This window comes from Peromyscus maniculatus, chromosome 3 (assembly GCF_049852395.1).
Source record: "Peromyscus maniculatus bairdii isolate BWxNUB_F1_BW_parent chromosome 3, HU_Pman_BW_mat_3.1, whole genome shotgun sequence".
In the NCBI taxonomy this organism is placed as follows: Eukaryota; Metazoa; Chordata; class Mammalia; order Rodentia; family Cricetidae; genus Peromyscus; species Peromyscus maniculatus.
Window position 1 is genome coordinate 28,106,423 of NC_134854.1, and position 21,996 is coordinate 28,128,418.

At 44.8% G+C, this 21,996-nt stretch overlaps 3 protein-coding genes across 4 annotated transcripts in view; 2 read left to right on the forward strand and 1 right to left on the reverse strand.

Annotated features, from left to right (window-relative positions):
• The window catches only part of Rundc3b (RUN domain containing 3B), a 160,744-nt gene that overhangs the window by 45,888 nt on the left and 92,860 nt on the right, over positions 1 to 21,996 (reverse strand). For both annotated transcript variants that reach the window (XM_042272720.2, XM_042272721.2), the window contains exon 7: positions 13,192 to 13,360. In XM_042272720.2, coding sequence (XP_042128654.1) covers positions 13,192 to 13,360 — 169 coding nt within the window. The remainder of the gene's footprint in view (positions 1 to 13,191; positions 13,361 to 21,996) is intronic.
• On the forward strand, positions 9,023 to 11,454 carry LOC143272110 (uncharacterized). Its single transcript, XM_076565946.1, has 2 exons — positions 9,023 to 9,459; positions 11,210 to 11,454. The coding sequence occupies exons 1-2, from the start codon at positions 9,023 to 9,025 to the stop codon at positions 11,310 to 11,312; spliced, it is 540 nt and encodes a 179-aa protein (XP_076422061.1). The 3' UTR covers positions 11,313 to 11,454.
• On the forward strand, positions 9,466 to 10,860 carry LOC143272284 (uncharacterized). Its single transcript, XM_076566298.1, has 2 exons — positions 9,466 to 9,640; positions 10,477 to 10,860. Exons 1-2 carry the CDS (start codon positions 9,483 to 9,485, stop codon positions 10,730 to 10,732), a joined length of 414 nt encoding a protein of 137 aa, XP_076422413.1. The 5' UTR covers positions 9,466 to 9,482; the 3' UTR covers positions 10,733 to 10,860.

Genomic DNA, 21,996 nt, shown 5'->3' on the forward strand with positions numbered 1-21,996 from the left:
CTGACAGGAAGTGGTAGGGAGGAGCCAGGTGGAAGAGGGTTTATAAGGAGGGGCAAGGGGAAGCATGAGGGCTTTTTGGAGGGTGCAAGCAAGGAGAGGAGGTGAGCTACTTGCTATTCAGCCTCTCTGAGCAGCAGAATTCCACTTTACCATTTGAACCTTGAGTTCTTTAAATGACAGAGATTCAGTTAAGTTTCCTTTGTAGCTTTAAAAGAGTGGGTGCCCGAGGGAACAGAATTTCCCCAGGCTGCAACTCTTGCAGCCCTACTGCTGCTGATAGCAACAGTTGCAGTTGCTGATTTGGACAGCTGTGGCTTAAAAGGCAGCAACAATTTTTTAAAAAGGCAACAGGGGATGAGGGGAAAGTACTGAAGGACACTAGAAAAAGGGGGGCTTTGGGGGTCAGGTAGAAACCTAGTGCAAGGGAAACTCCCAGGAATCCACAAGGATGACCCCAGCTAAGATGACCCACTTAGCAATAGTGGATATGTAGCCTGAACTGGCCTTCACCGGTGACCAGGCAGACTTCCAGTGGAGGGACCGGGAGACCAATCCAGTCACATAACCTTCAACCTCTGATCTGTCCAGACTATGGGATGTGCTGGGATTGGTGCCTCGCCCAGTTGATATCAGAGAGGCGTCATGCAGCAACTGATGGAAACAGCCGACCATGAGGCAGAGCTCGGGGAATCCTATGGAAGAGGGGAAGGAAGGACTGTAGGAGCCAGAGGGTCAAGGTCACCATAACAAACCACAGAATCAACTAACCAGGCCTCGCAGGGTCTCACAGAGACTGAACTGACAACCAGGGAGCCTGCGTGGGACTGACCTAGGCCTTCTGCACATAGGTTACAGTAGTGTAGTTTGGTCTTCCTGTGGGACTCCTAACAGTGGGAGCAGGGTCTGTCTCTGACTCTTCTGTGGGCTTTTGGTACCCAATTCCTCATCCTGGGTTGCCTTGTCCCTGCCTTATATTAGGGGAGGTGCTTAGCCTTATGGCAACTTGAGATGCCATGTTTTGTTGATATCCATGGGAGGCCTGCCCTTTTCTGAATAGAAATGGAGGAGGGGTGGATGGGGGAGGGTGGGTGGGCAGAGGGGAGGTGGGAGAGAGGAGCTGAGAAGGAGGGAGGAAAAACCGGTAGGGATGTAAAAAATAAATTAAACAAAAATATGTATACAAGAAAGAACCAGTAAATAAAAATAGATAAATTTTTAAAAATTAAGAAAAGGAAATCTATTTGTATTTGTAAACATTTTCCTGATTGTATTTTAATTGTTCTAATATTTCTCTTGCAAATTCTCCTGGCTTTCCATACATATGTTAAATTTGAAGAATGAAATAAGTAAAACATAATGTGGTTTAAAAGTGAAGGTTACAAACTCAATGGACTTGAGTTGAGGCTGAGTTTTTCTATTATTGAGTCTATCTACTGTTAGGTTTCAAACCAGGCACAAATGGCTGAGGTGCCTATTTCACATGCAAAGCAGACTCTGGCAGCCAGGTTCTCCCTGCATCCCTCCGTCTCTCTCTGTCACAGGCCTCCTGTGCCACTACCCAACTCTCCAGCCCAGGGCATTGGGCTGCTCTTCCCTATATAATCCAACCACGCTTGTTATCCACGCTCTTTGTACCTTTGGGGTCTCCTGGCTGCTGCACCTGGTTCCCATCTCTCCCCACTTCATCCCACGTGTACAGCTCAGTCTAGACATGTCCGCTCTGACCTCCTCCAGATGTCCCTGCCTCTGACTATGTCTCCCTTTTATCTACAATAAACCATTTCCTCTACCATACCTAGGAGCAGTCACGTTTCTTTATTTTACTTTTTATTTCTTTTTTTCATCTACTTTGCCCAGTTCAGTCCTAAGGACACAAGAATTGCTAAAATAGTCAAATTTAACAAGTAGACATCTATGTGCTAAAGCTATCACTGAATTTCATAAATAACTTCATAAAGTTGCTCACAGGAATTAACATCTCAAATATAAAAAAATATAATTTTTTTTGAAGTTTCATTTTATAACAAAATTAAGAGAAGTTTAACAGAAGCCTTTCCTAAAACTTATCTTTTATTTTTATGTTAGTTATTAATAAGTATTGTTTAAATTGATGGGTTTCACAGGGATATTTCTATACATGCATATATCACACTTTGATCATATCTCCACTGTCTTCCATCTTCTCTTACTTTGTGTACACTGGGCAAGTAGTCTGCCATCTGAGCTACATACCAGCGTCCTTAATTATCTACTCGAGTGCTAGTCCAGGGGTCAGGAATTGTCTTAGCTTACGCTACTGGAAAGTCTTTAATGCTCTGAAGGTTAACTTTGAGAGGCACAATGATTAGGTTCGTAGGTACTTTCTGTCCCATGTCAGACAGACTATTCCACACACCACGTCAGCCAGACTATTCCACACCCCACATGTCAGACAGACTATTCCGTAACCCACACATCAGACAGACTATTCCACACCCAACACGTCAGACAGACTCTTCCACACCCCACACATCAGACAGACTATTCCATACCCCACACATCAGACAGACTATTCCGTATCCCACACGTCAGACAGACTATTCCGTACCCCACATGTCAGACAGACTATTCCATACCCCACATGTCAGACAGACTATTCCATGTCCCACATGTCAGACAGACTATTACATGTCCCACACGTCAGACAGACTATTCCATACCCCACACATCAGACAGACTATTCCACACCCCACATGTCAGACAGACTATTCTGCACCCCACATGTCAGACTATTCTGTACCCCACATGTCAGACAGACTATTCCATACCCCACATGTCAGACAGACTATTCCATGTCCCACACGTCAGACAGACTATTCCGTACTCCACATGTCAGACAGACTATTCCATACCCCACATGTCAGACTATTCCACGTCCCACATGTCAGACAGACTATTCCATGTCCCACATGTCAGACAGACTATTCCATGTCCCACATGTCAGACAGACTATTCCACACCCCACATGTCAGACAGACTATTCCACACCCCCTGGTCCTGCGAATTCCTGCTGGGAAAGTTGCTGCTATTCTGACAGGTTTGCCTTGAAATTCGAGTTGAGGCTTCTTCACCTTTTAATACTCATTTTTTGTTGTTGTTCTATACTTTCAACAGTTCAGCTATGTCATGAAGAGGTGATTCTGTTGTCATGTCTATTTGGGGTCATAAATACCTCCTGTATCTGGATGGCCATATATTTCCCAAGATTTGAGAAATTTTCTACTATTTCAGTAAAAAGGTTTTCTATATTTTGAGCCTCTTTTCTATGTCTAATAAGCATATACATATGTTAAGTCAGTCTATATACAAATCTATCATTTACCTACTGACCTACTGACCTTTAATCTTCTAATGATGTCCTAGAGATCTCACACCTTAATACATACATACATATATAAACACATACATACACACATATACACATATATACACACACATATACATCCACATCTACATCCATACATATATCCATATACACATATACACATATATACATATACATATATACATATACACATACATACATGGGTGTGTGTTAAGCCTGGACATCCTATCTTTTGCTTGATCCACTCTAGGAGTGGAGCTTCCAACTTCATTTTAAAGATTCTTATTAAGGTTTTCATTCCCCAGAAATCTGTTTGGTTCTTTTCAGAATAGCTATTCATTTTTGAGACAAGAGTCTTACTATGTAGCCCGGGGTGGTCTCAAACCTATAGTGATGTTCCTGCCTCAGTCTCCTGAGCACTGGGATTAAATTCATGTCAAACTATGGCTGTTATTAAGTACTCTTAAAAAGCATTCTTTTTTAATTATTTGGCATATCTGTTGGTATATTCATTTTGATATCTTTGGAATCAATTACAAGAGAATTATGAACTTTTTTTTTTTTTTTTTTTGGTTTTTCGAGACAGGGTTTCTCTGTGTAGCTTTGCGCCTTTCCTAGAACTCACTTGGTAGCCCAGGCTGGCCTCAAACTCACAAAGATCCGCCTGCCTCTGCCTCCCGAGTGCTGGGATTAAAGGCGTGCGCCACCACTGCCCGGCAAATTATGAACTTTTTAAGTGATCATGCCCCTTTGCACTAATGTCTCCTGATTGTTATGTTGAATTTTGTGCATAAGCATCTGTTGAGATGGGTATTTTTCTAGTTTTATTATAGTTTTAGTATAGAAAGTCTTCCAAAGGCTCATTCATTGAAGACATGGCCCCCAATATAGCCCTGCTCAGAGAATTTTGGATTATGAGGACTCAAACCTCATCAATGAGTTAATCCACTTAGCTTAATAGATTACTGCAAGCCATTGGGAACTGAAGGAGGTAGGGCCTAGTTGAGAAAAGAGGGCAGATGCATGTTTCTAGAGCTACACGTTGTCCTTGTCGCTTTTAACTCTTTCGGTTTCCTTACCACCATAAGGGGAGCAGCTTTGTCTACAACAGGCTCGTGAAATAATGATGTTCTGTTTTACCACCATCCTGGAAGCAATGGACTAAGTCAGATATGGACTGAAAACTCTGAACCTGGAAACCAAATAAAACATTTTATTTTTCCCTTTAAATTATTTCTCTCAAATGAGGCATTTTGTCACAGCTTTTATGAGGGGTCTTCATAGTAAGCAGTTTCTCTAGGTAACATGACCTTGGATGTAGGTTTATTTTATGGTGTACTGCTTCCCTGTAGCTCCTTTGCTTGGAAATGGGGCTTTTATACAATGTATGCTAATTTGGAGTCTGAAGGACCTCCCTTTTCTGTAGGTCTCAGAAGAGTGGGCTTGCTGTGGTGTGACATAGACAACAGAGTATCTGATTGATGGAACAAACTCATTGTGCCTACTTTTCCAGATCTGTTTGCAAGGGACAGTCTGACACAGGGTCTGGAGAAAGCCCATGTAGAGGTCTTTCAGGTGCAGTGTCTACAACCTTACTCTCTGCTGTTGCTATGGGGACGGATGTCTAAGAAGGGATCTTAGCTCAGCCATGCCTACCAGCGGCTAGGTATCCTCTGTTCTTTAAGTATGTACCGAGGTTCAATCAACACAGGGTCATGGGAATATTAATGTGTGGGCTGGGAATACATAGCTTAGCAACAGAGTCAAGCAAATGTGCTCAAAATGTTAGGCTTGCTCCTCAGAACCACACAGAAACAGGAAAACAAACAGCAACAACAAAGAATAAATACAAGCAAGTCAGATAAGACAGGCCAGAGGGATGGATCAGCAAGGGAAAGCGGTTGCTGTTCAAGCCTAGTCACTTATGTCAACCCTGAAATCCATGGGACAAGGAGAAGACCTACTCCCCAACGCTGTCCCCTGACCTCCACATGTATTTTGTGACAGTTACATCCATGTGTGTGCATGCATACACACACTCACACACACACAAATAGAAAATTAAAATTTTAAAATAAAAATGAAAATTTCCTCTACTAAAGTAGATACACACCCTCTGTGATCAGTTTCTTCCACATTTCTTAGTCATGTGCGCCTCCAGGAGAGCAAATGCAGGTCCTTTTCATTCCTTTCCTCATCCACTTGTTCCTGACAGGTGGCACCAGCATTTGAAATACCTTTGAGTGCCTTTGCTCTAGAGCAGTGGTTCTCAACCTGTGGGTCACAACCCTTTTGGGGGGGATGAATGACCCTTTCACAGGGGTCAACAAAGACCACCAGAAAACACATATATTTACATAATGATTCATAACTAGCAAAATTACAGTTACAAAGTAGCAACGAGAACAATGTTGTGGTTGGGGGTCAGCACCACATGAGGAACTGTATGAAGGGTCTCAGCAGTGGGAAGGTTGAGAACCACTGCTCTAGAGTAAGATCTAGAGCTAGCACACAGGCCCCTGCAGGTTTATTCTGCAAACACTTGCTCTGCATACCTCATGGGGTGAAGGGGGTACAGAGGATACTAAAGGGCATCGGGATCCCTAGCACTATCTGTGGTGGCCACTCAGGGGTCGTGAGAGGATATGAGGTTATAAGTCAACAACAGGGTGTAGCTGGAGTTTTTCTGGTCCTGCCTGGCCCACGGTCAGGACAAATCTCTCTCACCTACCAGTCCCACAGCCGCTTAGACTCAACCAAGTAAACACAGAGACTTATATTGTTTACAAACTGTATGGCCATGGCAGGCTTCTTGTTATCTAGTTCTTATATCTTAACCCATTTCTATAAATCTACCTTGCCACATGGCTCATGGCTTACTGGTACCTTACTTCTTGCTTGTCATGGCAGCAGCTGGCAGCGTCTCTCTGCCTCAGCCTTCCACTTCCCAGAATTCTCCTCTCTCTTTGTCCCACCTATACTTCCTGCCTGGCTACTGGCCAATCAGTGTTTTATTTATTAATCAATCAGAGCAACACATTAACATACAGAACATCCCACAGCAACAGGGTTGGGCAGCATGGGCCCTGCCAGTCACTGCTAATGCCCAGGGCTCTAGTGTTTCTACTTATCTCTTAAGCAGAGTCAGCTGACAGTCTTAAAGAGGAACTGTACTCAGTTCCCCTCCCTGTCATAGACAGGTTACACTTGGAACAGAATTCTCCTAGGGGACCAGGCTCCAACTCAGTACCGTAATCATGTTTATTGCCAGTTCCTGGAAACAGGTGCAAGGCACTTTGATTCCTGGAGTAGCAAGCTCAGACAAGACTTTTTCAAAATAGCTTCCCAAACATATGCTGAAAAGTGGAGAGAATTCTCTAGTGCCTAGTCATCCTGTTCAGTCTGGGTCACTGTGTTCCCACTGCACCTCTGCACAGTGCTGGTCCAGCTGTGCTCACTGGGTCTCTTCCTCGTTCACCTTGAAGTCCTTATACCATCGATGCTAACAACCTGACTCACTATGAAAGTGCATGGATTTCTCCAAGTGCTGTGTAGGATGCTGAGCGTCACTGTTTTCCTACAGTCACAGCTTTAAGTAGCTTCTGCCCAAGGGCTGCTCTGTGATGCTGGGGATGGAACCCAGTGATTGGTGCATGCAATGTACATGCTCTACCATTAAGCTACCCTTGCTCAGCCCTTGGCTGTATTTAAGATAGGGTCTTGCTCTGCAGCCTAGGCTAGCCTCCAACTCTCATCCTTTTGTCTTCTCCTAAATGCTGAGACTACACACTTGTGCCCTCATGCCTAGCCTCCTCAGCTGTTTTGTGTCTTGTAGGGAGTTCCTGCTGGGCACCGCCAACCTGCCAATGAAAGACCCCCGCTCCATTATGAGGATATGGGGCGTTGGGCCGATGTTATGCCCCCCCCAATAACTTGGCCTTAGAAACGCCATTCTGCAGGAATCAGAAAAACAGGAGTTCACAGCCATAGCCAGCTACCCGGCCTTGACAGAGATAGCTATGGCCAGCCTTGAGAGAGATAACTGTGGTCAGCAGCCTTGGGAGTAAGACAGTTGATATTTTATGGCGGGCCCCTGGCCTTGAGGAATAAGCAGCTGGCCTGGACAAGGCCAAATCAGCCACACACATATGACCCCAAGTTCACCCTGGCCTTCTTTGAAACAACCAATAGGGACCCTGTAACTATGCTTCTCGCTTCTGTAACCGCGCCTCTGCCCCTGGGATCCCATAAAAAGTCCCCCTTGCCCTAGGAAAGCGCGCAAGTCCTCCAAGAGACTTCGCCCCAGGTACCTGGTCTAAATAAACCCTCTTGCTTTTGCATCTGATCTGTGGTTTCGGTGTGTTCCTTGGGTTTGGGGTCTCTCCCGGAGAAAGATCTCAGCCGGGGGTCTTTCATTTGGTGGCCCGTACGGGGATTGAGACCCCTCCCTGGGACCACCGACCCACCATCAGGAGGTAAGCCGGCCGGCCTTGATTTATGTCATCCCTGTCCAGTCTGAGGGTTGTCTGTTTGTCTGAGTGTTAAATGTTGTTTGTTTGTCTCCGCGCCTGCGTCTGATAATCTGTCTGTGTCAGTGGATCTGAAAGGGGGGACCGACGGGTCTGGACTTCGCCACTGAACCCTGGGAGACGTCCTAGGGGAATCTGGGAACCTGGAAGACGTTCCACGGTTCATCTGAAGTGCCCTCTGTGGCACGGTCTGAAGACCCCTCTGGGGGCACGGTTTTTCTGGTTTTGCTTTCGGTTTGGAACCGAAGCCGCGCAGCGAGTGTTAGTCTTATTTATATTGGTCTGTCGTTTTTTGTTTTCTGTTTAACCGTTCTCCTCCTAGAAACAGCCATAGGACAGACTGTCACCACCCCCTTGAGCCTCATGCTTAAACACTGGTCAGACGTAAAGAAAGACACGAGCCAACAACGAAGGAGTCGTAATCAAGAAAAAAAAAAATAGATATAAGATGGCCTCATCAGGGAACCTTTAACCTCAGTCTTATTTCACAGGTGGAGAAAAAAAAGTTTTTGCTTCCAGTCCCCATGGCCACCCGGACCAGGTCCCATACATTGCCATGTGGAGACTCCTGACAACAGAACCTCCCCCATGGGTTAAGCCGTTTCTCTTCCCCTCAGCCCCCCGGCGGCAGCAGCGCTCGCCGAATCCCGGAGCCGAGGAAGCCAGATCGGCGGATCCCTCCCACTCCCTGTTCCTCCCTAACCCCACACCAGCAAGTCTTTTCCTCTCCCCGCGGGCCGCTGCTCCGGCGCAGGCGGGCGCGCGGGCAGGCTTGCAGGCGGGTGCGGGAAAAGGAAACGCGCAGGCAGGGCTGCCGGGAAGCTAGGGCGCCGGGACGCCCCCTGCCCAGTCCCCGCAGGCCGTCAGCGGTGATGGCGGTGGCGGCGGCGGGTGCCGGAGCTCCCCGCGCCTCCTCCCGTCCGCGCGGCCGCGGCGCGGTCGCGGGGGTCCGGGACGGCGCTGGGGGGGGCTCCCCTCACTCCCCGCTCTCCCCGGCTGTCCATGTCTCCCGTGCGGGCGGAGGAGTCCGCCCCGCCGGGCCGTGGTTTTCCGCGTGGCGCCTAACAGCGGACTTGGAGCTGGTGCAGACCAGGGGAATCTGATCGCGGAGGCCCGGGGCGGCGCGGACATGGGCACCAAGCAGAGTGGCCCCGCCGCCAACGGCCGCACCCGCGCCTACTCGGGCTCGGACCTGCCCTCCGGCGGCGCGCGCGCGCGCGTGCGGCGGCCCCCGGCGCGGCTGGCCGGGACCCGGGCGGCGGAGGCCCGCGGCGACACAGGCGGGGCCAGGGGCGGGGCCGGCGACCAGCCGGACCCGGGTGGCGGGGAGCCTGCGGCGGCGCAGGCGGCCTCGGTCCCGGCAACGCCCCACAGCCGCTCGCTCGGAGGGGCGGTGGATAGCGCGGAGGGCGGCCGAGCGGCACAGTCGGCAGCGGCGGCGCAGGCGGACACGGGATGTGGCAGGGACACGCAGGCGGGGCCGGGGATGGGGTCGGCGAGGGACCGCCCCCTGGCCGGCGACCCACAGCGATGTGCCACGACCGGCTCCGGCCCAATATGGGAAAGGTGACTAGGGGGCGGCGTCACCCATGGACGCCGAGTCACCCCGCCCCGAGTGTTACAACCCCCCCGACAGCGCCGGAGGGACCGGCGGCTCCTGCAGCGGCCCCCAAACAGCGGAGGATGAGTTCCTGCTTCCTCCCCAATTGCTGGTCGCCTACGAGGAAGGCGGGACAAAGCAGCGAAGGTAGGGAACGCCTACATCTCTATGGCCAGTTGCTCTTAGCGGGTCTCCAGGGGCTCTAACCCCCTACCGATTGGGCTCAGGTTACCAGAAAGAGACGCCGGCAGCGCGTTTTTAAAAAAAGAACTTAGAGAGACATGGAGGGAGAGGAAAAACAAACAAAAAAGTCCTGGCCACTGTAATGTCTCAGGGACAGGTCAGAGAGGGAGTTAAGACGTTAGGACGGGAGACTTAAAAAGGACACTGCTTGACAAAGACAAAGTGCTTACTGTAAACAGAGAGGACATTGGGCTCGTGACTGATCAAAAAAAAAAAAAAAAAAAAGCCTCAAGGGTCTCGGAGACCTAAGCCAAGGGTCCTCAATCTGGAAGATTGGGAAGGTCACGGCCAGGAGCGCCCCCCCCCCAGCCCAGACTAACTCTCAAGATGGGGGGGCAGCCAGTGACCTTCCTAGTGGACACCGGGGCTCAACATTCAGTCCTGACCCATACCGGAGGCTCTCTCAATGACCGCACAGCTTTGGTCCAGGGGGCCACAGGTAACAGGAGGTATCAAAGGACCACCGAAAAAAAAAAAAAAAAAAAAAGGTTCAGCTGACATCTGGACAGGACCCAAAGGGAGCCCCCTACAAGTCCTAGCCCTTTAAACTGTTCGTGGACGAGAACTCAGGCTTTGCAAAAGAAATGTTGATACAGAGACTGGGGCCATGAAAGCCCGGTAGCTGCAGGATGGCCCGCCCCCCTGTCTACATGTGGTAGCCATTGCTGTTTTGCTCAAGGATGCAGGGAAACTGACTTTGGGACAGCCATTAACTGTGTTATCCTCCCATGCGGTAAAAGCTCTGGTCCAGCAGCCCTCAGATCGAATGGTGTGCAGACCAGTTGTCTCCCTCAACCCCGCAACCCTGCTGCCTGGTTCATGGATGGGAACAGCTTCCTCCAAGAAAGAGAACGGAGGACTGGAGCAGCCGTCACCACCGAATCGGAGATAGTTTGGACCTCACCACTGCCACCTGGAACATCGGCCCAAAAGGCAGAGCTGATCGCGCTGACCCAGGCCCTCCGGATGGCGGAAGCCCGGAGGACCAGGAACTAACAAAAAAAATGGGGGCGAAATAAAGCCCCGAGCGACACGCTTACATCATAGATGGACAGAGGCCTTGCCTACCAAGAAAAAAAGACCACTAACGTGGTAACCAAAAAAACTCCTAGATGACATCTTTCCCAGGTATGGAATACCCCAGATATTGGGGTCAGACAATGGGCCCGCCTTCGTCTCCCAGGTAAGTCAGGAGGTGGCCAGGCTACGGGGGATCGATTGGAAACTTCATTGTGCATACAGCCCCCAGAGCTCAGGACAGGTAGAACGTGCAAATAAAACCATTAAGGAGACTTTAACCAAATTAACGCTTGCAACTGGCACTAGAGATTGGGTGCTCCTACTCCCCCTAGCCCTTTACCGAGCCCGGAACACTCCTGGGCCTCATGGCCTAACCCCGTTCGAGATCATGTATGGGGCTCCCCCACCAATTGTAAATTTCCTTTACTCTGATATCTCCTCTTTTGCCACTAGCCCTCCAATTGATGCAAAAGACGGTGCAAAAACCCCTGCCTGCCGGGAGCAACTGAACCGCCCGGTGATGCCTCACCCATTCAAGATTGGGGACTCTGTCTAGGTCCGACGCCATCAATCCAGGAACCTAGAGCCGAGGTTGACGGGACAGCGGCTTGGGTCCACACGTCACATGTAAAGACTGCCAAGGAACCCGACGAAGCTGAGGGCACCGAGACATCTAGTTCAACGCTCTCCAAACCCACTAAAGATAAGACTCACCCGGGGGTCCCCTTGATCCCCCTAATAGTCCTCCTGACATAAGGAGGGACATCACCAGAGAGCCTGTTTCCCTGACGCTGGCCCTGTTACTGAAAAAAATTACCATGGGCGGAATAGCTGCTGGGGTAGATACAAGACTGCAGCCCTTATGGAGACCGGCCAATTCAGACAGCTCCAAGTAGCCATGCTCAACAAAAATGATTTAAAAGATAGTTCCAAAGGTCACCGTGGTTTATGACCCTTGTCTCCACCATTATGGGCCCCCTAATCGTCCTCCTGCTCATTTTATTGTTTGGGTCATACATCCTCAACAGATTGGTGCAATTCATCAAGGATAAGGTTTCTGTTGCCCAGGCTTTGATCCTAACCAAACAATATCAGAGGCTCAGACAGTCAGAGATAGAGCTAACCCCTTATTCTCCATCCTAAAATGAAAGATTTCATTTGGTACAAAAGAAAATGGGGGAATGAAAGACCCCCGCTCCATTATGAGGATATGGGGCGTTGGGCCGATGTTATGCCCCCCCCAATAACTTGGCCTTAGAAACGCCATTCTGCAGGAATCAGAAAAACAGGAGTTCACAGCCATAGCCAGCTACCCGGCCTTGACAGAGATAGCTATGGCCAGCCTTGAGAGAGATAACTGTGGTCAGCAGCCTTGGGAGTAAGACAGTTGATATTTTATGGCGGGCCCCTGGCCTTGAGGAATAAGCAGCTGGCCTGGACAAGGCCAAATCAGCCACACACATATGACCCCAAGTTCACCCTGGCCTTCTTTGAAACAACCAATAGGGACCCTGTAACTATGCTTCTCGCTTCTGTAACCGCGCCTCTGCCCCTGGGATCCCATAAAAAGTCCCCCTTGCCCTAGGAAAGCGCGCAAGTCCTCCAAGAGACTTCGCCCCAGGTACCTGGTCTAAATAAACCCTCTTGCTTTTGCATCTGATCTGTGGTTTCGGTGTGTTCCTTGGGTTTGGGGTCTCTCCCGGAGAAAGATCTCAGCCGGGGGTCTTTCACCACCTCGTATCTCTTTTGATTTTTAATAAGATTTGATTCAGAAATAGAGGGAACAGCAGTGAGTGCTGTGGGATGTTCTGTATGTCCTGTGGGAGCCCTTCTTGGGTTCTTTGTGGCGTTACCCAGCAGGTCCGCATAGAGGATGATTAGGACCATGGGCCTGAGTGCAGGTGTCTGAGATGGTATGCACTTGGCTGTGCTGGGGGATGGTCTGTATGTCAAGTTGTTCTGATTGATCAATAAATAAAACCTGATCAGCTGTGGCTAGGCAGGAAGGATAGGCGTGACTAACAGAGAGGAGAAATAAAAGGACAGGAAGGCAGAAGGACTGACTGCAGCCACCAGCCAGCCGCCAGCCAGCCGCCAGCCAGCCGCCAGCCACCCGCCAGGACAAGCAGCATGTGAAGATGCTGGTAAGCCACAAGCCACGTAGCAAGATATAGATTTGTAGAAATGCGTTAATTTAAGATAAAAGAACAGTTAGCAATAAGCCTGCCACGGTCTTACAGTTTATAAGTGATATAAGTGTCTGAGTGATTATTTTATACGTGGATTGTGGGACTGCGGGGCTTGGGGAGCCTGGAGAGAAGCCCTCCAGCAACAAGTGAGTACGCACTTTTCTTTAGTTAAAGGAACTTTGAATAGTGACAGTCCAAAGGTGAAATACAGAGACAAATGAAGCGACTTTAACAACTGACCAATACCTTCTGCTCCAGGGTAAGCTGGTATTTCTGTCTGACTCTCTTACACTTGTTGAACCAGCTGTTCTCATCCATGATGAGAGGTGGCCCCACGTTCTCGGGAGTGCTGCTTTCACTGTCGCTGCTTCCAAAAGTCCTGAGTTCTTCCTCATCACTGCTAATGCTATCAGAACTGGGAAGATCAAGGATGAAAAGGAGAAAGTGAAATGGTATATTCCAATTTGATCCTTAAAATTAACACTTCGGTTTTGTAAGCCCTGGCGAGCAAACTCTAAAATACTTAGTAGTAAAGACAGAATTATAATAATTCTACTATAAAGACTTAAGTACCTTAAAAAATGGCACGTTAGCATGGCCTGTTAATTTCTTGGTCACAAAGCCTTGTCTAGATACCTACACTTAAAGCGAGGCTTACTAATCTGAAGCATTTTAACATAAACACAGGAGAATAGCCAAAGAAGAAAAAGATCCCCAGAGAACCTGAGAATCTCCAGATAAGCTAGAGAATCCTGTGGGATTCTCTTCCTGCCCCAGGCAACCACTGCTCATCCACATTTAAATTCCCATGACCCTGTGTGACAGTGGTGAGCAAAGGTAAAAACACAGTGAAAAGGAAGCGGGAAGGACAAGGGTGACTCTGAGTCAGGTCTGAAATGGTGAAAATGCAAAACACAAAAGTAAGGCCATCTCCAGCGTAAGAGAGTTTTAAAAGACATTAAAAAAAGTTCTTCGAAGATCATTATATAAAAATTTTTTAAATGTTAATGAGATAATTTGCCAAAATAGACTCAATAAGAAACAGAAAACTTGCGGGGGAGGGGGGGTTGGAGAGATGGCTCAGTGGTCAAGAGTACTGACTGCTCTTGCAGAGGACCTGGGTTCAAATTCCCAGCACCCACATGGCAGCTCACAACTGTTTGTAACAGTTCCAGGGAATCCGATACTCTCAAAGACATACATGCAGACAAAACACCAATACATAAAATAAATAAGAAAACAGAAAACTTGAACATTCATATGATTATGAGTAATATTAAATCAGTAATTAAAAATAATCAATCCCACAGAGAAATAGTCTTCCCCAGAGAAATGCACACTGGTTGCTTATCTAATAACACAAGGTCAGCCTTGAAAACATCCATACATTAGCTATGTGAGTACATATACATATATGCACACAACAACAATCAATGACAAAAGAGACCATGAATTTGAAAGAGAGCAAGGAGAGGTATGTGGAAGGACTTGGGGGAGGAGAGGGAAGGGAGAAATGATGTAATTACATATAATCTCAAAAATAAAAGAAATAATAAAAATAATTTCCACAAACATGTTATATAAAGGTTTTTACAGGCTAAGTTTTATCAAACATTCAAGTTTTTTTGCACTTTTGATAAAATTTTAGATAACAAAGAAAATTTTTCATTATATCCCCAATATAACTTTATTTCACAAGGCAATACTGTAAGAAAGGAAAATTCAATTTCATTCATGAATGCAAAAATAAAACACCTAATGTACCTAAAACTAGTTAAAATACATAAAATGGAATATAATAAATGGTTTAAAAGATAATACATGGCTGGGGATGTAACTCAGTGGATGAGAACTTACTTAATATTCATGAGGACCGAGGTTCAAACACCTGTCAGAAAGCAACCTGACAGGGGCAGGACACTGCTTTGTCCTGGCAAGTGCTTCACCAGCTGAGGCATCCTGCTGCCTGAAAACAGTGTGGTGTGTGTGTGTGTGTGTGTGTGTGTGTGTGTGTGTAGGTCAGAGAAACAACTTTCAGAAGTCAGTTCTATCCTACCAAGGGTCCAGGGGTGTGTGTGTGTGTGTGTGTGTGTGTGTGTGTGTGTGTGTGTGTGTGTGTGTGTAGGTCAGAGAAACAACTTTCAGAAGTCAGTTCTATCCTACCAAGGGTCCAGGAAATCTATCAGGTCATAGGAAGTGATTTTACCATCTGAACCATCATCCAGCATTGCCATTTTTTTTTTTTAAGCAACACTTTAAAACTATGTTTTAGAATCATTTCACAGATACAGCATATAGTTGGTTATGCTTTGAGGTAGTTTGTCTCCTAGCACGTGGTTTCAGTTCATTCATACATTCATACTGACCTTTGTCATGTTTTAGCTCATTCATACTGACCTTTGCATGCTTTTGACTGAGGTCTGTTATTTTTGTTTGTTACAGGGGTTTTTGTTTTGTTTTTTCTTTTTTTTTCTCTCCCCCTTTCTTCCCTTACATGGGATTCCCTCTCTCTTTTCTCTTTCTGTCCCATCTTCTCCTTGCTCCTGTCCCTCTCTTTCCTGACAAGGTCTTCAGGTACAGTTCAGGCTGGCCTGGCCTCCTCAGTGCTGGGATTACATCCCTGTGTCACCAGCCTCAGCTTGGACACTATTTCACTGTGTAGCTCAGGCTGGCCTTGCTTCCTGGGCTCAACTGATCTTGGTGCCCCCATGTCTACTCTCTGTTTTGAGATCTTGATTTATTCACTCTGTGTTCATATTGGTTGTAGCATTTTCCTCCATAGGTTCTTTTTATATATATATACCTGGAGATTATCAATTACTACAAATATAATGTTCATTTAAGTAACTTTAGCTAACAAGCAAACAAGAAGTTGCTCTGAAGCAAACATCTTAGAGGAATGCTTATGATCTAGTCACACAAGCTTGATGACCTGAGTTTGATCTCTGTGACCCATGGAAGGGTGGAAAGAAAGAATGACTACACAAAGCTGTCCTGTATCCTCCACACATGTGCTGTGCCATGCATATACCTCCACATACATCATGTACACAGTAGTGAGGTAAAAAATGTTTAAATTAGTTTAAAAATTTGGCAGAAGTCAATCTTGCTGACTGAAACAAGTCTGAAAAAGTATATACCAGATAAATATAAAAAAGACTCTTGGGGTTAAATTCTTAGCATTTGATGCATGAGCATAAGGACCAGGGTTTGGATACCCAGCACCATACAAAATAACTGGGCACTGTAGCACATTTCAGCAATAGGAAGTAGAGACGGGAAGATCCCTGCAGCTTGCTGGCCAGCTAGCCTAGCATAACTGAGAAAGTTCCAGGGAGAGATGCTGAATCAAAAAAATAAAAGGTAGATGCTACCTGAGGAATGATATCCAACATTGACCTCTGGCTTCTACACACTGGTACAGTCATGTGTACCTGTCACAAACATGCACATTACCTCCCTACAGAAGTGTACAGGATAGTAATAAATGATATGATAATTCCAAATTTGTTTACTAGGTAACATAGCATCAACATTCAAAATGGAAAATCTACAAAAGATATTGAAAACAACATAGTTACTTGAACATAATTAGCTGGAAACTTTATCCATGGACACAGGAAAAAATTGAGGACTACAAAATCCATATAATACAATAGACTGCTATGGAAAAAAATAGTTTTCATTTAAATGACTTCAGAGAGTATTCACAAAAACTGAACATACAAGACTTCAAAACAACCTTAAATTACAGACTCCTACACACCAAAAGACACCATCAGATAGAGAGAAAAAACAAGAGATAGCTTTGGAAAATATCATACATACAAACAAAGGGTTCACGTCCAGTCCACATAAACGACTCCTATAAATCAGTAAGGCAAAGATGGACAACACCATACAGGGGGAGGATATCTGAGAATACAATTCACACAAAAAAGAAAGCCTAGAGCCAATAAATACACGGATGTGTGCTCAATCTCACTAGTAACTAGGAACAGCCACTGGAAAACACAGACCTGCATTCATCATACCACACCTAATGGTGAGGAGCATCAGCAATGGGAGTCTAACTTATTACAAATCTTTCAAAAATATCTCATATCATGTACTAGAGTTGAAGGTAAATATACCTTTGTCTCTGGCAATTTTATAAACAAATGTGTGTACAAAGCATATGAGGAAATATACATAACAATCCATTGGAACATTAAACATCCTTGTCCTACATTGAGATGTTGCTCTGCTGAAACTGAAATAGATACATAATTGTGTTGTATCATATAACAAAATATCATTATGCTGTGGAGATGAGTGGCATCTATATATAGTAACACTAAGGAGTCTTACAATGTTATACAAAAACACTTGAACGCACACATACACAATTGTAACTATAGGATTTACAAGTTAAGTAAATTTTTAGAGGACATGAAATGATTATCAACAATGTCAGAGGGAAGACACTTCAGTGGCCAACAGGGGTTACGATAAAGGGCTACAAACAGGTCTTTCATAATACTAATGTTGTCTGTACAAATGATGACTCAGTATACGGTTGATGATTTGTTACCTCATACACTCATATCTCATATACTTTCTTTGTGAGTTGTTGCTGTTTTGGTTTTTTTCTGAGACACAGTCTCTTTACATAGCTCTAGCTATCTTGGAACTCATTGTAGACTAGGCTGGCCTACAAATTCCAGGGATACACATTCCTCTGCCTCCCAAGTACAGAATTAAAGGCAGGCACCACCATGCCCTCCCTGCTTTAAGAGTTTAATCTCATGTAATAGGTTAAAAAAATCTAAACAGAGCATCCATCCACTTACAGTTTCTGACAAACCTCACTGAGAGTTGTGTGGGTTGGAAGTAGAACCAGGAGAGAGTATTTATAGAACTAGGATGACTCTAAGAACCTAGAGAATGCATGTCTCAACAGCTGTCCTATATTTTACATACCCCAGAACAATATCAAATAAAAGTTTTGTTGTTTTATGAACCACTAAGAAAGAAAAAGCATTGCTAAAAACTATGCAAGACCATTCATTGTCAGAAATGTTGAGTGTGAAATAAAAGGAGTGCATCTTTAGGCCCACAAGGTGCAGAATACAAAGGAAACTTGGGAACAGTGGTAAGCTCTTAGATAATATGTGTGAGACCCTGGTCTCAATCCTCAGCACCACAAAAGCCATAAACAAACAAAAGCCCAGAGAATAACTATTAAAATTATCACTGATTCAAATTTCTCTAGATCAAAGTGATGTAGGAGGATGCTAAGAGAGATATAATTTTACTTTAAAAGGCATTAACAAAGGTTTTGGCATATGAAAATTTTAATCTTGCATATTTAGCTCATGTATGAAAATAAACTGTAAACTACCAATCTGGCTTTAGTGTAGTCCAAAGGCCATCTAACTTCGAGAGTTGTTGAATTTTCTTTTACTCTAGCCCCACATTGAACACCAAAATGTTGTTGGTGGTTTTATTATTCTTTATTCTTTTGGGGGGCTCAACTCCCAAATAAATCACACATGAAGGCTTATTCTTAATTATAAATGTCTGGCCTTAGCTTGGCTTGTTCCTTGCCAACCTTTCCTAACTTAAATTATCCCATCTACCCTTTGCCTCTGGGCTTTTTCCTTTTTTTATTTCTGTACATCTTTTTTTTTTTTCCAAGACAGGGTTTTTCTGTGTAGTTTTGCACCTTTCCTGGAACTCACTTGGTAGATCAGGCTGGCCTCGAACTCACAAAGATCCACCTGCCTCTGCCTCCTGAGTGCTGGGACTAAAGGCGTGCGCCACCACCGCCCGGCGTATTTCTGTATATATTACTTTCACTCTTAACTCTGTGTCTGGCTGTGTAGCTGGGTGGTTGGGTGGCTGGACCCTGAAGTCCTCCTCTCCTTGTTCTCTCATTCCTTCTTCCTTTTCTCCTAGATTTCTCTTTCTATTAATATTCTTTCTGCCTGCCAGCCCTATCTATCCTTCCTCCTGCCTCTCTATTGGACGTTCAGTTCTTTATTAGACCATCAGGTGTTTTAGACAGGCACAGTAACACAGCTTCACAGAGTTACACAAATGTAACATAAAAGAATGCAATATGTCTTTGCATCATTAAACAAATGCTACACAGCACAAATGTAACACACCTTAAATATTCTACAACAGAAAGTGACTTGTAAAAGATTATGAGTTTAGCATATATATTTATCTTGTGATTTTACTGAAGTAATACTATAGAATACATTATAGTCATCACTTTTTATCACTGACATTTTACCTTTGATGTAGAAATATGGAATAAGTAATATAGGAGTGTTAATCAGTTTTATGGATTATTATTCAATTATATCTGCTGTGGACGATTGATTGATTGATAAAACACTGATGGGCCAGTAGCCAGGCAGGAAGGATAGGTGGGACTAGCAGAGAAGAGAAGAAGTGGAACAGGAAGGCTGGGGCAGAGAGACGCTGCCAGCCACCACTGTGAGAAGATGTTAAGATACTGGTAAGCCACGAGCCACTTGGCAACTTATAGATTAATAAAAATGGACTGATTTAAGATATAAGAACTAGATAGCTAGAAGCCTGAGCCATTAGGCCAAACAGCTTAAATAATATAAGAGTCTATGTGTTTATTTTATAAGTGGGCTGCGGGATTGCCGGGGCTTGGCGAGAGCTGGAGAGAAGCTCACCAGCTAGCTACATATATCAGTAAAAATTCAGTTATGTTCTGCCCCCTTTTACTTACATGCAACACTAAATTTTCATAAATAAAACAGATCACAACATGTCTTTTTATCAATTAAAAAGATTGAAACAATTGTCCTACACCATTTTCTAGGGGAAAAAAATCCTCTAAAGGCCTAAAAATGAGATCCAGGTAAGAAACTCAAGGACAAGAAAAGGTTCTGAGATCAAAATCCATGATCATGCTGGTGGAGATACAAACTCCAAATCTTCATTCACACAAGCAGAGCTCAGGTGTCTAATATGAGTGAGTGAGTTCCACCTTAGATAGCACCCTCAAAGGAATAGTTTATAACAGAAAGTACCACTCTCCCACCCTGCCTCTGCCCTCCTCATATCCTGTTCTTATCAGATAGCTAGTCTATTATTTTCTTTAAAAAATTCATTAAGGTTTTGTTCTGTTTTCTGAAAATGGATCTCACTTTCTAGTCCAGGTTGGCCTCAAATTCTAGCCTCACCTTCAGTTCAGAGACTGTAAGTATGAGCTACCACGCCCGGCTGACAAATGCACTTTCTGTGGTATAAGTTCCAGATCCCTCCTCTCCCTGATGGAACACCCCCTTGCTCTTTCCTTCTCTTCCTACCTCCCTGCATAGCTTTTAACCATTGGATTTCAAACTATACCTTAACCCAAACCATCAATTTAGCTCTTTTCATCTATTTTATGACATAAAATTTACCGCCATCACGACCCTAAATGTTCTGCTATGTAAAGGACGGTGGGGAACAGATTTTTGTTGGTGTTGTTTACAGCTTTTTCCTTAACAGCTAGAACAAACTGAACTTAGTACGACTTAGAAAAACTTAGAAAAACTCAGAACTTAGTAAGCTTTCAACTGATAGTGTTTTATCCATTATGAACCAATGACCACTTTCCTATTATCCTTGTTTCTGTATACTTATATATTATTCTATACTATTACTTTTGGGGACTATTATTGTAAGGTGTGTTACTTTTGTTTATGTTGAATTTGTTTAACTCTGTGGAGCTGTGTTATTGTGCCTGTCTAAAATACCTGATGGTCTAAAAAAAGAGCTGAAAGTCCAATAGAGAGATGGGAGGAAGGATAGGCGGGGCTGGCAGGCAGAGAGAATATAAATAGGAGAAATCTGGAAAGAGAGGATCAAAAAGTATCAGCCAGAGGAGGAGGACTTCAGGGGCCAGCCACCTAGCTACACAACAAGCCATGGAGTAACAGTAAGACTTACAGAAGTAAGAGAACAGGAAAAGCCCAGAGGCAAAAGGTAGATGGGATCATTTAAAGTTAAGAAAAGCTGGCTAGAAACAAGGAATCTAAGGCCAAACTGAACACTCATAATTAAGAATAAGCCTCCATAAGTGGTTTATTTGAGACCTGGGTTATGGGCCCCCCTAAAGAGTAAAAGCAAACAACATATTACTTCAGTAGAATCATATTAAACTCCTAATGTGTTAAACTCCTAATCTTTTATGCCACTCTCTAAAAATATTGAAAGATCTGAACTTTCCCCATTTTATAATTGGGCCTGAGTTTCAGTTTCCTAAAGGTACAAGGAAGGAGACAGCACATACCAGGCCTGAGCTAGTCCCCACAGTACCTCAAGGCAGTGACCAAAAAGTACAGTTCCTAGAATCTCCCTAAAACATACTTTGCCTTGCACAAGTATGCCCCAAAATGGTAAAACTATAATCACAGCCAATTAAAATTGTACTAATGTAGCTACAGCAGCTTAACCGTTTGTGTTTGAGATGACCTAACTGTTCCTAGAATTCCTGGAGCTGAGCTTAAAAGGGATCTATGTGCTCCTTTTGGGGTCGTTATTTTGGACAAATGATGGAATAAATGCTCTTTGCTTTTACATACTATTTGGGTCTGGGGTCTTCTTCAGTAATTCTCAGACCCTTACAATATCACTTTTAATTAAATAAAATTAAATTAATTAAACTTAAAATCGGAGAACAAGACATTAATGAGCAGTTTTCCTTGGATCTTATGCTTTAATATAAGCTTAATTTAAAAACACATCAGGGCCGGTGGGGATGGTTCAGCAGGTAAATGCACTGTCCACTAAGCCTGACAGCCTGAGTTCTATCTGCGGGATTCTCACAGTAGAAGGAGAGGACCAGCAAGCCTCCTCTGACTTCCCTGTAAGTGCCATGACCTAAGCAACTGTCCTTTCTTCTCTTTCTTTCGCCACCCCAGAGACAGACAACTAAATGTAATTAAACATTTTAAATACTAACATTAAAAAAGGAACGAGATCCCTCTTCAGTATAGTAGTTCTATTAATAATCAGAAGATAATTATGTAAGGGTAT